At 46.7% G+C, this 12,532-nt stretch overlaps 1 protein-coding gene across 2 annotated transcripts in view; it reads left to right on the forward strand.

The window, feature by feature from the left end:
* Window positions 1-421: 421 nt before the first annotated feature.
* Window positions 422-12,532, forward strand: part of SHROOM4 (shroom family member 4) — a 217,140-nt gene continuing 205,029 nt past the window's right edge. The window contains exon 1 of one of the 2 annotated variants that reach the window (XM_060137396.1): window positions 422-570. In XM_060137396.1, the coding sequence (XP_059993379.1) occupies window positions 454-570 (117 nt within the window). In that variant the 5' untranslated portion in view covers window positions 422-453. The remainder of the gene's footprint in view (window positions 571-12,532) is intronic. The other variant, XM_060137399.1, reaches the window with a different exon arrangement.

Here is a 12,532-nt window from a genome sequence, read left to right on the forward strand (position 1 = left end):
CGCCTCGGCTGGCTGGAGGGGCGGGGAACTCTGCAGTAAGGAGGAGAACCAAAGAGGGGGGCCTGCTTGAATGAAACAATGTAACAATTGATGTGAAGCCTCGCCTTGCTCCCACTCCCCAGCGATCCTATAGGCGAGGTCCCAGTGACTGCCCCTCCCCATTGCTCCGTTTTCTTGTCCATTACGCGCTATCCCTCCGCCTCTCCTTCTTTCTTTTCTTTTCTTTTTTTTTCCTCCTTCTCCTTTCCCCCCCTCTCTCCCCCTCTCTCCAGCTCCGTGTCATTTCCTCCTTGCGCTCGCTCGCTGCCCGAGCGTCTCCAGCCAGGAGAGTAGGCGGAGCAGGGCGGTGCGGGGTGGCGTAGCGCTGGAGGGCTATGGTGGTGGAGCCGCTGGGGGCGGAGGCAACGTAGCCCCCGCGGAAAAGGAGCCCCGCGGCCCTGAGCCGAGCGGAGGATGGAGAACCGGCCTGGGTCCTTCCAGTACGTCCCTGTGCAGCTGCAAGGGGGGGCGCCCTGGGGCTTCACCCTTAAGGGGGGTCTGGAACACTGCGAACCGCTCACAGTGTCTAAGGTAAGAACTGGCGGCTCTGTCCCAGCGGTGCCCAACTTTGAATGGGCGAGCGGGTGCGCAGGCTGCCGCGGGACGCGGCCCTCAGACCAACTTTGAAACTTGTTCGGTGCTGGGGATGAAAGCCCCGACGTGAAGCATTAGCTACACTGGTGGGGGGGGGGGTCTGGCCACCAGCCCCGGCGCGGACACCCCTTCGGGGTGGCGGGAGCGCTGGATGAGAATGCGGCCGGCCCCGGGTTAGAGCCCCGCGCGCAGACACCCTCGGGAGGGCTCGGGGGCCGATTCTGCTCCCCAGTGTCTGGGCGGCTGCTCCCCTCCGTTGGAGCTGGAGAAAGTGGTGGCTGTTGGGGGTTCCTCCTTGGAAGTTCCCGTGCCCCTGCGGGACAGCGACGGGCTGAAGGGACAGGCAAGGCGCCTTGGCACATTTCTTCAAGGCGTCGGTCCCTGGATCGACCGGCGGGTCATCTCGCCCGGGCAGGTTGCGGGGCGAGGGTCCGGTGTGGGAACGGAGATGAGGCATCGGTGGCTTTCGTCAGCCTCACTTCCCACGGCCGGACGCGCGCACATCCATTCAGCCGGTGGGGCGTTGCTGCTGCCGCTTGGGCTCGGCCTTTCCCTCCCGCCGGAGTCCTGCCCCAGCGCTGGCGAGATTTCCTGCACGTTGAGGAGAGTGGAGGAAACTTTTGCGCCATGGAGCGCAGCTGTGCCGCCGCCGCCGCCGCCGCCGCCGCCGCCGCCGCCGCCGCCGCCGCCGCCGCCGCCGCCGCCGCCGCCGCCGCCAGGGTTTGTTTGTTTTAGGAGGCTGTGGTCTGCTGGAAGCCAAGTTGCAGCTGAGGGCAGGGTAGAGGAGCTCTACCGAGCACTCCAGAATCCCTGAGCAAGCCATCCCCCGGTAGGGGTGAGTGTAGGGGGTGGGGGCCGCGGGGGCTGTAACTGGGAAGAGAGATTTGCAGGACGACTCACCTTGAGGCGCCAGATGGCCAAGGGAGCGAACTTCACGAACTTTATCCTTGTTGTGTTGTTTTTGTTTTTGTTTCTCTGAAATGCTCAAATCTGAAAAGCCCTTCCCCTTCCAACCCGCTCAAATTGCAGTTGAGGTGGAAGACGTGGGTTTGGGCTGCAGATAAAAAGATGTGGTTTCTCTGTGGGGAACAAATGTCACTTTATTGTTTTGGCTTCTTAACGTGGGTCACGTCTCAGCAGGGGGTGGCGAATGCCCCCGCCACACCCCCGCGTAACCTGTGCCCCTTTCGCCAGGCACCGGAGCTGCTGGTTAACTTGTAGGGGGTCCTTCAGGCCTTGGGGGCCACACTCTTAGCAATCCTGGGGTGTTGCCATGGGGTGTATCAATCATCTTGAGCGCCTGAGGCAAAACTTTGAGGGGCTGTCAGGGAAACCTGGGATCTTTAGCTTCCCCAAACACCAATAACCAGCCCAGATCTTCACCCAGCACCCCCTTTCCCCATACTAGTCATGTATTTCTAACCAGCCTAAGATTGCTTTGTCACCCACTGTCACGCCATTCCTTCCCCCCCACACACAAGTCACTATCCCTTTCCCTCCAATATTATCCGGAGGGAGTAATAAGCTTTTTTTTTTAAACACTCTCAAACAACCCCTTTGAGGAGGGGAATCCTGGCCTTCAGGAATTTCTTCTAATCAAACTCCTCCTCTCCCTGCTCTTTCCGCCAAGGTCAGAACTGTCTATGCAGCCCTCCATGGTCTGGCAGTTCCCCCCTTTCTTTTTCTCCTGACACCACCCACAGACTTTCCAGTCTGCCCAGACAACCTGCCTTGGAGAGGTCATTTTTCACCCCTGCCCAGGGCTGACCCATCCTGAGAAGCACCCCAGAGAGTGGTTGCTGCTGTGGTCCTGGATTGTTTTGTGAGCCAGCAGGAACATGGCAAGGGGGTGTTACTAAGTATGGGGCAGCCAACAATTTGTGGTCTGGCTCGGGGATTATTTGAGGGTAGATGAGGGTTTCCTTGGCCAAGCTGTTAAGGAAATGACTCGTGTGTTGAGAGGCAGGGTGCCTTTTAACGACTCCCTTTCTGCTGAATGTACAGTTGACCCCTATTATATATGAAGGATCATTATTACACACATTTGGATATGCAGGGGGTAACATAATTTCTCCCATTTATCCCAGATAGCTTGATTCCTTCCAGTAAAAGCCAGCTATATATAACCTGGTTAGCCCTATTACTGTATAAAGGGGCCATGGCATTTTTGTAAGGTGCAATGGTTGCCTGTATTTTTTTTCTTGCCAAGACAGTATGTGGCATAGTTCATTAATCCCCTTTTAATTTTTCTACCTTAGTTTTGTTTCCCTTTATGCTTCAGAACAATACAGATTTCTTCTTGAAAATAGCTTCAGTCTGTACACATTGGTGGGGATGGGATGGAAGGGTGTACAAAGAGAATTGTATTGACAGATTGAAAACTTGGGTTCTAATCCTTGCTCTGCCACTCACTAGCCCCAGGATCCTGGGTGCATCACTTGCCCTCCCTGGGCTTAGATGTCTTTAAAGAAGACTATGACAGTCTGGTAGCCAATCCTTTATGCCAGTGGTAGGCTCCAAATCTATAATATTTTCTACCACTTGGAGAGTTTATTTTTTTAATTATTATTTTTATTGAAGTATAGTTGATTTACATTTTTGTGTTAGTTTCAGGTGTACAGCATAGTGATTCTTTTTTATTCAGGTTATATTCCATTATAGATTATTACAAGATATTGGGTATAATTCTCTGTGCTATACAGTAAATCCTTGTGGCTTATCTGTTTTATGTATAGTAGTTTGTATCTGTTAATCCCATACTCCTAATTTGTCCCTCCCCCTCTCCCTATCCCCTTTGGTAACCATAAGTTTGTTTTCTGTGTCTGTTTCTGTTTTGTATATAGATTCATTTGTATTATTTTTTAGATTCCACGTAAAAGTGATATCATACAGTATTTGTCTTTCTCTGTCTGACTTATTTCACTAAGCATTATACTGTCTAGGTCCATCCATGTAGCTGCAAATGGCAATATTTCATTCTTTTTTATGGCTGAGTAGTATTCCATTATATATGTGTGTGTGTGTGTGTGTGTGTGTGTATATATATATATATATATATATATTACATCTTTATCCATTCACCTGTTGATGGAAACTTGGGTTGTGTCTATGACTTGGCTATTGTAAATAGTGCTGCTAAGAACATTGGGGTGCATGTATCTTTTCGAATTAGAGTTTTTGTTTTTTCCAGCTCTATACCCAGTAGTGGAATTGCTGGATCATATGGTAGTTCTATTTTTAGTTTTTAAAGGAATCTCTATACTGTTCTCCGTATTGGCTGCACCAATTTACATTCCCACCAACAGTGCACAAGGGTTCCCTTTTCTCCACATCCTCTACTTGGAGAGTTTCTCAATTCTTCCGGTAGTACTGCAGTTTGTGAAGGGGCATGGGGCAATACCATTGAGGGATGTATCCAGTCTTGGCAGCCTCCCACCCCAGTGACCTTTTGCACGCCAGCTTGTGTTTCCAGAGTAGGTGAGCACTGGGTTGCAGACACTCCCTGGTGGAGTCTGGGCTCAGGGAGTAGGAGAGGACTGTTTTGGTGACTCCAAATCACTTGTGATGATCTCAGGTCAGGCAGAGACAGAGGTAAGGTGCCAGAACCATGGTAAGAAATATTGGAGAACCTCCTTCGGTGTCATGGGGAAAAACACCCCATGGATCTGATGTGGTGTACATGCTTGGAGATAGCTTGTGGAACAGGTGGAGGCATCTTGGGAGTGGAGGAATTTGAGGAAAGATGATTAGTGGGAAGAGTGCATAGAGTGTGAAAGTGTATTTCATATTTGTTATGGGGGACCCTTTGGATCAGGAAATAATCAGGTTGGGGAAATCATTAGTTCCTATAGGCTCCTATGATTTCCCTGAAAGTAGGGAATTCAGCTGCCGAAGTTGTGGAGACTGGTATAGCCTTCTCTTAACAATTAAGTGACAAAAAAAGAAGAAATGTTAAAAAACAACTATTATTATTGATTATCCCATGTGTTAAGGGATGGTTTATGATTGCCCCATACAGTGTGATGTTCCCAAAGAAATGTGACCAACTAGAGAATTGGGCCCATGCCCTTGGCGTTATTGATTCCTTTGGTTAGCATCTACCTCGTTGACCCAGGGGGCCTGTCTGGATGAAGTGGAGATTCTCTTCTAATCAGACTTGGCTATTTGCTACCTAGGGGTCCCCCTCTACCCCCTCTACAGTGTAGACAGTCATCCATGAAGTTGGCTCCATGCGCTGGAAAAGATCCACTTTGGAGGGTGGGTGACCTTTTCAAGGTTCTGGCGCCAATGATTATGCATCAGATAGGGCCTCTCAGAGGCCTCAGAGATTCAAATTGTATCCTCCTGTGGTGTGTGTGCGTGCGTGCGTGTGTGAGAGAGAGTTGCTAAGCTGTAGTGTAAGATTCCTATACTCATTTGAGTTCTTGGAAATGTGCCCTGAGGTTGGCTGAGGGTGGAGAAAAGAAAGGGTGGAGACCAATGTGGGGATGCAGGAAAAGGAGAAGGAGGAAAATTGGGGAGAAGGACAAGACATTGCAGAAACTGGCTCACCCTACATATTTGCCCTTTTCCTGGCCCATTTTTGGTGGCAGTCTCTATCTGGCACAGTGAAGGAAGTGGATGCTAGTTACTGCCCTGGAACAAAGTAGGGTGGGGTGGGGCAGTAGCCTGGAGGAGGAAGAAGCTTCACCTCCTCCACTTAGTGTGCACTGATGTTGCTATATTATTTTATCCTCTTTGGACCCAAGATTCTATTTGCCAAATGAGGGTCGTTGGCCCATCTTTATTAGCACAGATGATGTGAAAATGAATTGGGCAAACCCTAATTCTGTGTGCCATCCTTAGCCTAGGAAAATGGCAGGACATGCTCTTTGTTTTTATACCCTCCCCCATCCCCACTATGACTTTATTTCTAGAAGAAGTACACAAAGAGGCATTTGAGATTTCAAGAGGACGTGGGTAAAGTCAGATTCAGGCTATCTTGTGGCTGGCAGTAGATTTGGCTGTGACTTTGAGTTCTTGTTGGGTGCAGAGGTAGTGTTATGTGAGAAATGGTAGTTCTATGAAACCTTCTTAGTTATGTTACAGGCCGGGCCCACCCCCAGAACAGGGCTTGGCATTCACAAAGAGACCCTTCATGGGATGTGCTTCTTGAGAGCTTAGTCCAGCCTGGTTACTTAGATGAATCTCCTCCTCATCTCTGCTTCTAGAATCAGCAAAGATGTCTACTACCTCAGTTCCCCAAATGCTCCTCTCTCAGAAAGTAAGCTTTTGGGGACATGGGGTAGGAATCCATCCAGAGAAATACAAAGAAGGTTGGAGGGAGGTAGTAAGGCAAAGAGGGTGGGTGGTATGTCTGGCAACCCTTGGCTGAGCTTTGGGTACACACTACTTTGGGGCCTGCTGGGCTGTCACAACACACCTGGTAACCTATTGCAATCCACACATGTGCTCCCTGAAGTGAAAAAAGGCCAAGCCTATTAGAGGCTTTTCCTTCTCTAAAACCTCAAAGAAAATAATTCAACTCCAGCTGGAAGACACTTGAATGTTGTCCCTTAACCAGAATTCAGATGATTTTGCCCCTTGCTCTCCTCCATCTCCTCCCAGGAATTTTTTTTTTTTAAGAGAAAAGAGAGACTCAGATTTGAGGTTGGTGTTTATGGAGTGATTATCTGGAGGGAACATCAGAATTTTTATAGTTAGGCTTCTTCAGAACCAGGGGACAAAAATATGCTGACCTGTCTGAGAAAAGTTAATGAAGAACAGCAGAGATTAAGTGAAGGGCTGCTCGAACAAAGCACCCTCCTTCCCCGACCCTCACCAAAGGGCAGACTCAACTCAGGCCTGCTAACGGAATGCTGTTCTTTGAGGTGGCTGGAATCACAGATTAGCAGAGTGAGGAAGGCCTTGTGGAAGTCACCTGGTCTTAATCTTAACCGATCCATGTGCAGTAGCCCTGAGCTTGTTCTCCTGTGGTCATGGGGGAGCTCACTCCCTTCTTAGCCAGTCCATTTCAGTGTTGAAAAGTTTTGACTGTAGTAGACATCTTTTTCTCAGGTCGAGCTGAAATCATTCTCCATCTACCTATTCTCTATGGGTCCTATATCTCTGCCTTCTGGGACCACACAGAACAAGATGCTTTCTCTTACTTAGGACAACCTTTGGGAGGTCTGAAGACAAAGACTGTGTCTCTTTGTCTCATTTTTCTAGGCTAAAGAGCCTTAGCTCTTTCAGCTGTTCCTTACAGGATCTGAGATCCAGCCTCCTCCCACTCTGGATGCACTCCAGCCTGGCCATGTTCCTCTTGAGTTAGGGAGCCCACAGCTGAATGCAGTAACTGAGGAGAGTCTGACCAAAGTTAGGTAGGACCATTCTTTAAAAAAATACAGCTGAAGACCACTTTGCCTCTTTCTGGCATCCATGCCATACGAAGACTCTGTGTCAAGCAAAGCCTTTTAGTGGAAGTATCTGTGCTGCGGCTAAGCCACACCTGCCCAAGGCCTTTACCTAGGCACCTGGGACAACTACATAAGAGATTTAGGAGGGGCACATCTCATCACTCACTATGTAGTTAGAATTGCCCCTAGCCCTGCCCCTAGCCCAGGTCAGCCTTGGAAAAAGTGTTCTAAGGGAGATGATAGGGAAGACATAAGCCATGAATTCCAGGAGCATATATATTTCTACAGAGTTACAGACAAGGAATTTGTATAATAGAAGAAGGAAGTGGCAGTTGGCGAATAGTGTCAAAATCAGACGTCTAGAACATCAGATTGATTTGATTTGATTTTTAACCAACTGCTGGCTTGCAAATTGTAGGAATAACCTCTCTGAACTTAATTTTCCCCTTCTGGAACAAATAGGTGTCTCCAAGATTGAAGATGCTGACCCTATGTGACATACAAGCAGTCTCCAACTTACGGAACCCCTCGGTGGGAATTTAGACACAGCAGTCCACAGCCCTGTCAGATGTTTATTTCTGTAAACATTGCCACTGGCACTGGCTGCAAATCTCCTATTGTTGCTGCCATTCCTGTGTTCTGAGGTCTTCTGTCTGTACCTGGAATACCCACAAGAGTCGTTCCTTCTGGAGGTCTTGCACTGACAGTCTCGCCCCTCCCCCACACCCTCACATCTACCAGTTTGTCACCTGAGTTGGGCAAATACCTTTTCTTGCTACTGAAGCCCTGATTGGGGAGTGTATTGAAGTGGAGCTTAATCTTCATTATCACTGAAGGATGAGAGGCCTGGAGAAGAGAGTTAAAGTCTAGGAAATATGTCCCCCTGACACAGTTATTGATAGTGGCCACGTTCAGAACCGTTCTGGAGAGGCCTCTTTCATCTATAGTGTATCACTGATGAAATTACAGAAACTAACCACCATTTACAATATTCTGTCTATAGGGAACTGCATTCAAAGCTCCAAGCTGCTTATTTACGAAAGGTAATCTTGGAAAACAATCCATAAGTCAGGGACAACAAGTGCTCTAGATATCTCTGTTACATAGATGTAGATGGGTTTGGGGTTTCTACTACTATCACTGCCCAGGTGCTCATATCCTTGATCCTGGGGCCAGATTTGTGTGTACATACAGTGTATGCATCATTAAATTTCTCTCTGAAACTGAACTCCAGGTTTACCTGATTTATCTTGTAATCAGCAAGTGACCCTTTTATATTACTTATGTTGGTACCTAGATCACTTTCACTCAGTTTCTATGAAGGCAATATTTTGTTTCCTGGTGCTCCCCTGAAATTCCTGCTTCAGACAGACTTCAATTAAGTCATTAATGAACAAGTTGAGATATTATTTTTCCCTGCTAAAGACTGGGATGGGATAGAGGTTTGTTTCCTTACACCCCTTCGCCCTATCCAGTGTAAACAGGCCAAGTGGAAAGATTGTCTTAGGCATTAGTTTTGCAAGGGATGATTCGTTCTTCCTCACATCACACTGGCATGTTTACTTGGGCACATAGCCATCCTGGCTGGGCACTGAAATTGCAAAGATCAAGATGACTCCGTTTCTCAAAGAGACTAACTCCTCCCCATTGACTTCACCTCCACTCCCTCCTCTTTCAGTGCGAGTCTGTGACTACGCCATGCTATGGGATGAGCACTGCCTGGTAGCAACAGAGACAAATTTTCCATGCATCTAGGCTACCCTTCTTTCATGTCCAGTCTTTGGTTCCCAGCCCCCACCCACCAGCACCAAGTTGCTTGAGGCCTACATTTGGGACTGTCTCATTCAAGTGTCACTACTTCTTGGTTCATTCATTGTCTTCCCTGCCCGCTGTCCAAAACCCAGCTTTTTGTTGTTGTTGTTGTTTTTCTTTTTTGGTACAGTGGGCCCTTCTAGTCTGCTGTACCAGTTCTGTCCCTCTTGGCTCAGCCATACTTCCGGTGTGGGGAGGTTGGGGGAGAGAAGTTCACAGAGTTAAGGTTGATAAAGTTTGAAAACTCTCAGCAAATTGGTAGCCAGATCAGGGGGAACTTTTCTCATACTGTGTCTCTCTCTGTCCTGTTTCAGTGGAGGACTGGACCTTTGTCGCATTCCTGATATTCTCTTATCAACTCGCTGAGTAATCTTGGCATGTTATTTCACCTCTCTGTACCCTCCTGTTTCTTCTCAGCCTCTCTGAGGGGCAAGCTTCTGCTTTATTGACGGGATGCTAAGAGCTCCAGGATCTTCGCTCATGATCTAGGCTGTGGAAGTGTAAAGGCTGACTGACAGCAGGCAGTTCTTCCAGGGCTTAGCTTTTCTCCACGCTCCTACTTCCTATGTTTCCAGAAGTGGCTGTTTCCTGGTATGTTCTCAGGGACGGCGTGCCGCATGGTCTGTTAACTTTCACTCAAGTCTTTTAATGTTACATCTGTGAGGAATGCGGGAGGTGGGACTAATTTGACAGGATCAAGGGTTAAGCCCAGTGATGGACAGACCCTTTGTGGTGTCTTCTGGCCCCCACCCTAACGCCACTCAGCAGATTCCCAGCTGTATGGTCTTCTCTCTTCCTGAGCCTCTGGCAGGGAAGTTTTGAATGGTTCTCCTATACTGCCTTTCACGGTCCATCAGAAATTGATTTTTCTTTTGGGGGAGGGGGTTGGGGGTGAGATGAGGTAGACCTGGGAGGAAAGCTCGTTCAACTAGTTATTCTGGAAAGGGGTTAGAGTCTCATGGCTGCTGCCCCATCTTTGCTTATGAGAACATGACAAGCTAAAGCCTTGCCTTTGTTGGGCTGCCTTGCTGCTTTCCATTTCTTTTCGTTTGTATTTGATGTAAGTAAAACCTCCTCTGAAAACTTCTGCAGGTAGGCAGTTTTTGATGGCATATTATCTCTGACTTAGAGGGTGAGGGATGATATCTTGGAGACTCAGGGGAGAGTAAGTATCAGTTCTTGACTCTCATGTTCTTTGAAGGACTTGACTGAGAGTTTGGAGCTCTGTGTTAATTTAAATTTGTAATCAGGGAGTAGCAAGGCAACAGGAGGAAAAGTGGACCAGGCAGGGACCTGGATACTCCACTTGTGTGGTTGTGCCTCATTGGATGGAGGTAATGCCGTTTGGTTGGATCTCAGCAACCTCTTGAACTAAATGGGTGATCCAGGCGTAGATATGGAGGGATAGGAGAGGTAGTGGACCTGCTATGTGGTAAATACTGCTACTTCTAGGTGTTTTACATATATTCTTATTTAATTTTTACAGTAACTCTTTGAGATAGATATTGATCTCCCCATTGTGCAGATGAGGGGACTGAGGCTCAGGAGAAGTAACAGACTCCATATGGATGAGCTGGCATTCAAATTGACTTCTGTCTGACTCCATATCCCAGACTGTTTCAACACTATCATGTTTACATAGGTGAAAGAAAGAGAGAGAGAGAAAAAGAACTGGATAAGAATATGACAAGGGGTGGGGAATGAGAGAAATTAGAGAAATGTAACTTACTGCAAAAATTGGTACTGTTAACAGTACATGCCAGTCAGGGGTCAGGGTCAAAGGAAAGGTTTTGTTTTGTTTTATTTTGTTTTAAATCTCAAGTCAGGGTAAGAAGTATAAGCTTGGATTCAGAAGACCTGAAGTTCAGTCTTCGTTTTGCTGCTCAATATTTGTGTATGACTGGGCATGTCATTTTCCTCTCGGTGTCTCCATTTCCTCATTTGCAAAATGAAAATAATAAAACTTGCATTTTTTCCCCAGTAGGGAGGGAGATTGATTTTATCTTTTATCTCATATAAATACTAGATGTGTATGTGATTTAAGAAAGGAAAAGCATTCTACAGGTGTCCCTTATTAAGCAGAAATGCTCTTAAGGGAATTCTGAACTTAAAAAATTAAGTGTATGAAGTTACCAAATCTTTGGAAGTTGTATGAAATGGCAGGACATCTTTAATGTGACGTTTGCTCCTGGCAGAAGTTGGAGGACCAGACATGATTTCTGGCTAATGTTTGAAGAGACAGCAATTTGAAAGGCTGTGCTAAGCCTTGTTTGGCTCCTACCTAAGAGCTCTCAATTAAGCCTCCAATCAATCAATCAGTCCACCAGTCAACACGTATTTGTTGAACACTTTGTAAAGTGCCTTACCCTAAACTAGAGAATACAAGAGATAGCCACCATGGAAGACCTGTTCCCTGGAAATGACAGTTTTGTTGAAGAGAGGCACTACTGCAAGCCTGGGGAACAAAAACCTTAATTTAAGTGCTGAAACCATGGGCTAGGATCTAAGAGCAACATTTTAAAAAATTTATTGAAGTATAGTTGATTTACAATGTGTTAATTTCTGCTGTACAGCAAAGTGATTCAGTTATACATATACATACATTCTTTTCATATTCTTTTCCATTATGGTTTATCACAGGATATTGTATATGGATCCCTGTGCTATACAGTAGGACCTTGTTGTTTATCCATTCTGTATATAATAGTTTGCATCTGCTGATCCCAAACTCCCAATCCATCCCTCCCCGACCCCCCCTTGGCAACCACAAGTCTGTTCTCTATGTCTGTGAGGAAGAGCAACATTTATTCAGTGAGAAGAGATTTCATTGCAGGCTGATGTGGTTAGGGAGCTTTGTGGAGAAAGGAAGAATTGAAGCTAGACCTTGAGGGCTATACAGGATTTAGGTAGGTTGGGGAGGAAGAAAGGCATTCATTCCAGTTAGTACAAGTGCTGCATGTCCTAAGGACTCAGGCGACAGGCCAGTTGGTTCACCCCCACAGAGTATGAGCTCCCCAAGGGCCAGGTATGTGTGGTTTCTTCATTTATTCACTTATTAATTCATGCATTAAATTTATTGAGTGCCTGTTCTAGGAGCTGAGCTATACTTCCTATGGCCTGTGAAACCAGTGCACAGCCCCACGAACGTCACTTTTATTTGCTTTCTAAAAATACTTTCATAGTGCGTACCTTGGACCAGGCACTGGTTTTCTATTTTAACACATATTAGCTCCTTTATCAATCCCATTTTACAGATGAGGAAATTGAGGAATAGAGAGGTTAGGTAACTTGCCCAATGTGATACTGCTTGTGTGGCTGGATAAGTGGATCAGTGAGGATCTGCTTGAGTAATGAGACATAAGGGTGAATGGATTTGAGCCAGTTATTCTGAAGAACCCAGAACATTGGGCTATAGGATGGATTCAGGTTGGAAGTATGTAGCCATTTTGTTGTTTTTTGGAGGATTAGAGTTAAAGTATTAAAAATAAAGCATCTAACACAGTACCAGCCATATAACTGCTTACACAAGGAAAGACCTGTACTGAACAATTGGAGATGGCATTATAAAGGAATCAGTCATCTTGGCAACGTGCTGACTGTTGTTAACACATTAGCAAGTTGCCAGAGGTTGTGGTAATATACACCATTTGGATCTGAAGAAATGAGGGAGAGGCAGGAGTTAGAGATGA

The sequence above is a fragment of the Lagenorhynchus albirostris genome, chromosome X (genome assembly GCF_949774975.1).
Source record: "Lagenorhynchus albirostris chromosome X, mLagAlb1.1, whole genome shotgun sequence".
Lineage (NCBI taxonomy): Eukaryota > Metazoa > Chordata > Mammalia > Artiodactyla > Delphinidae > Lagenorhynchus > Lagenorhynchus albirostris.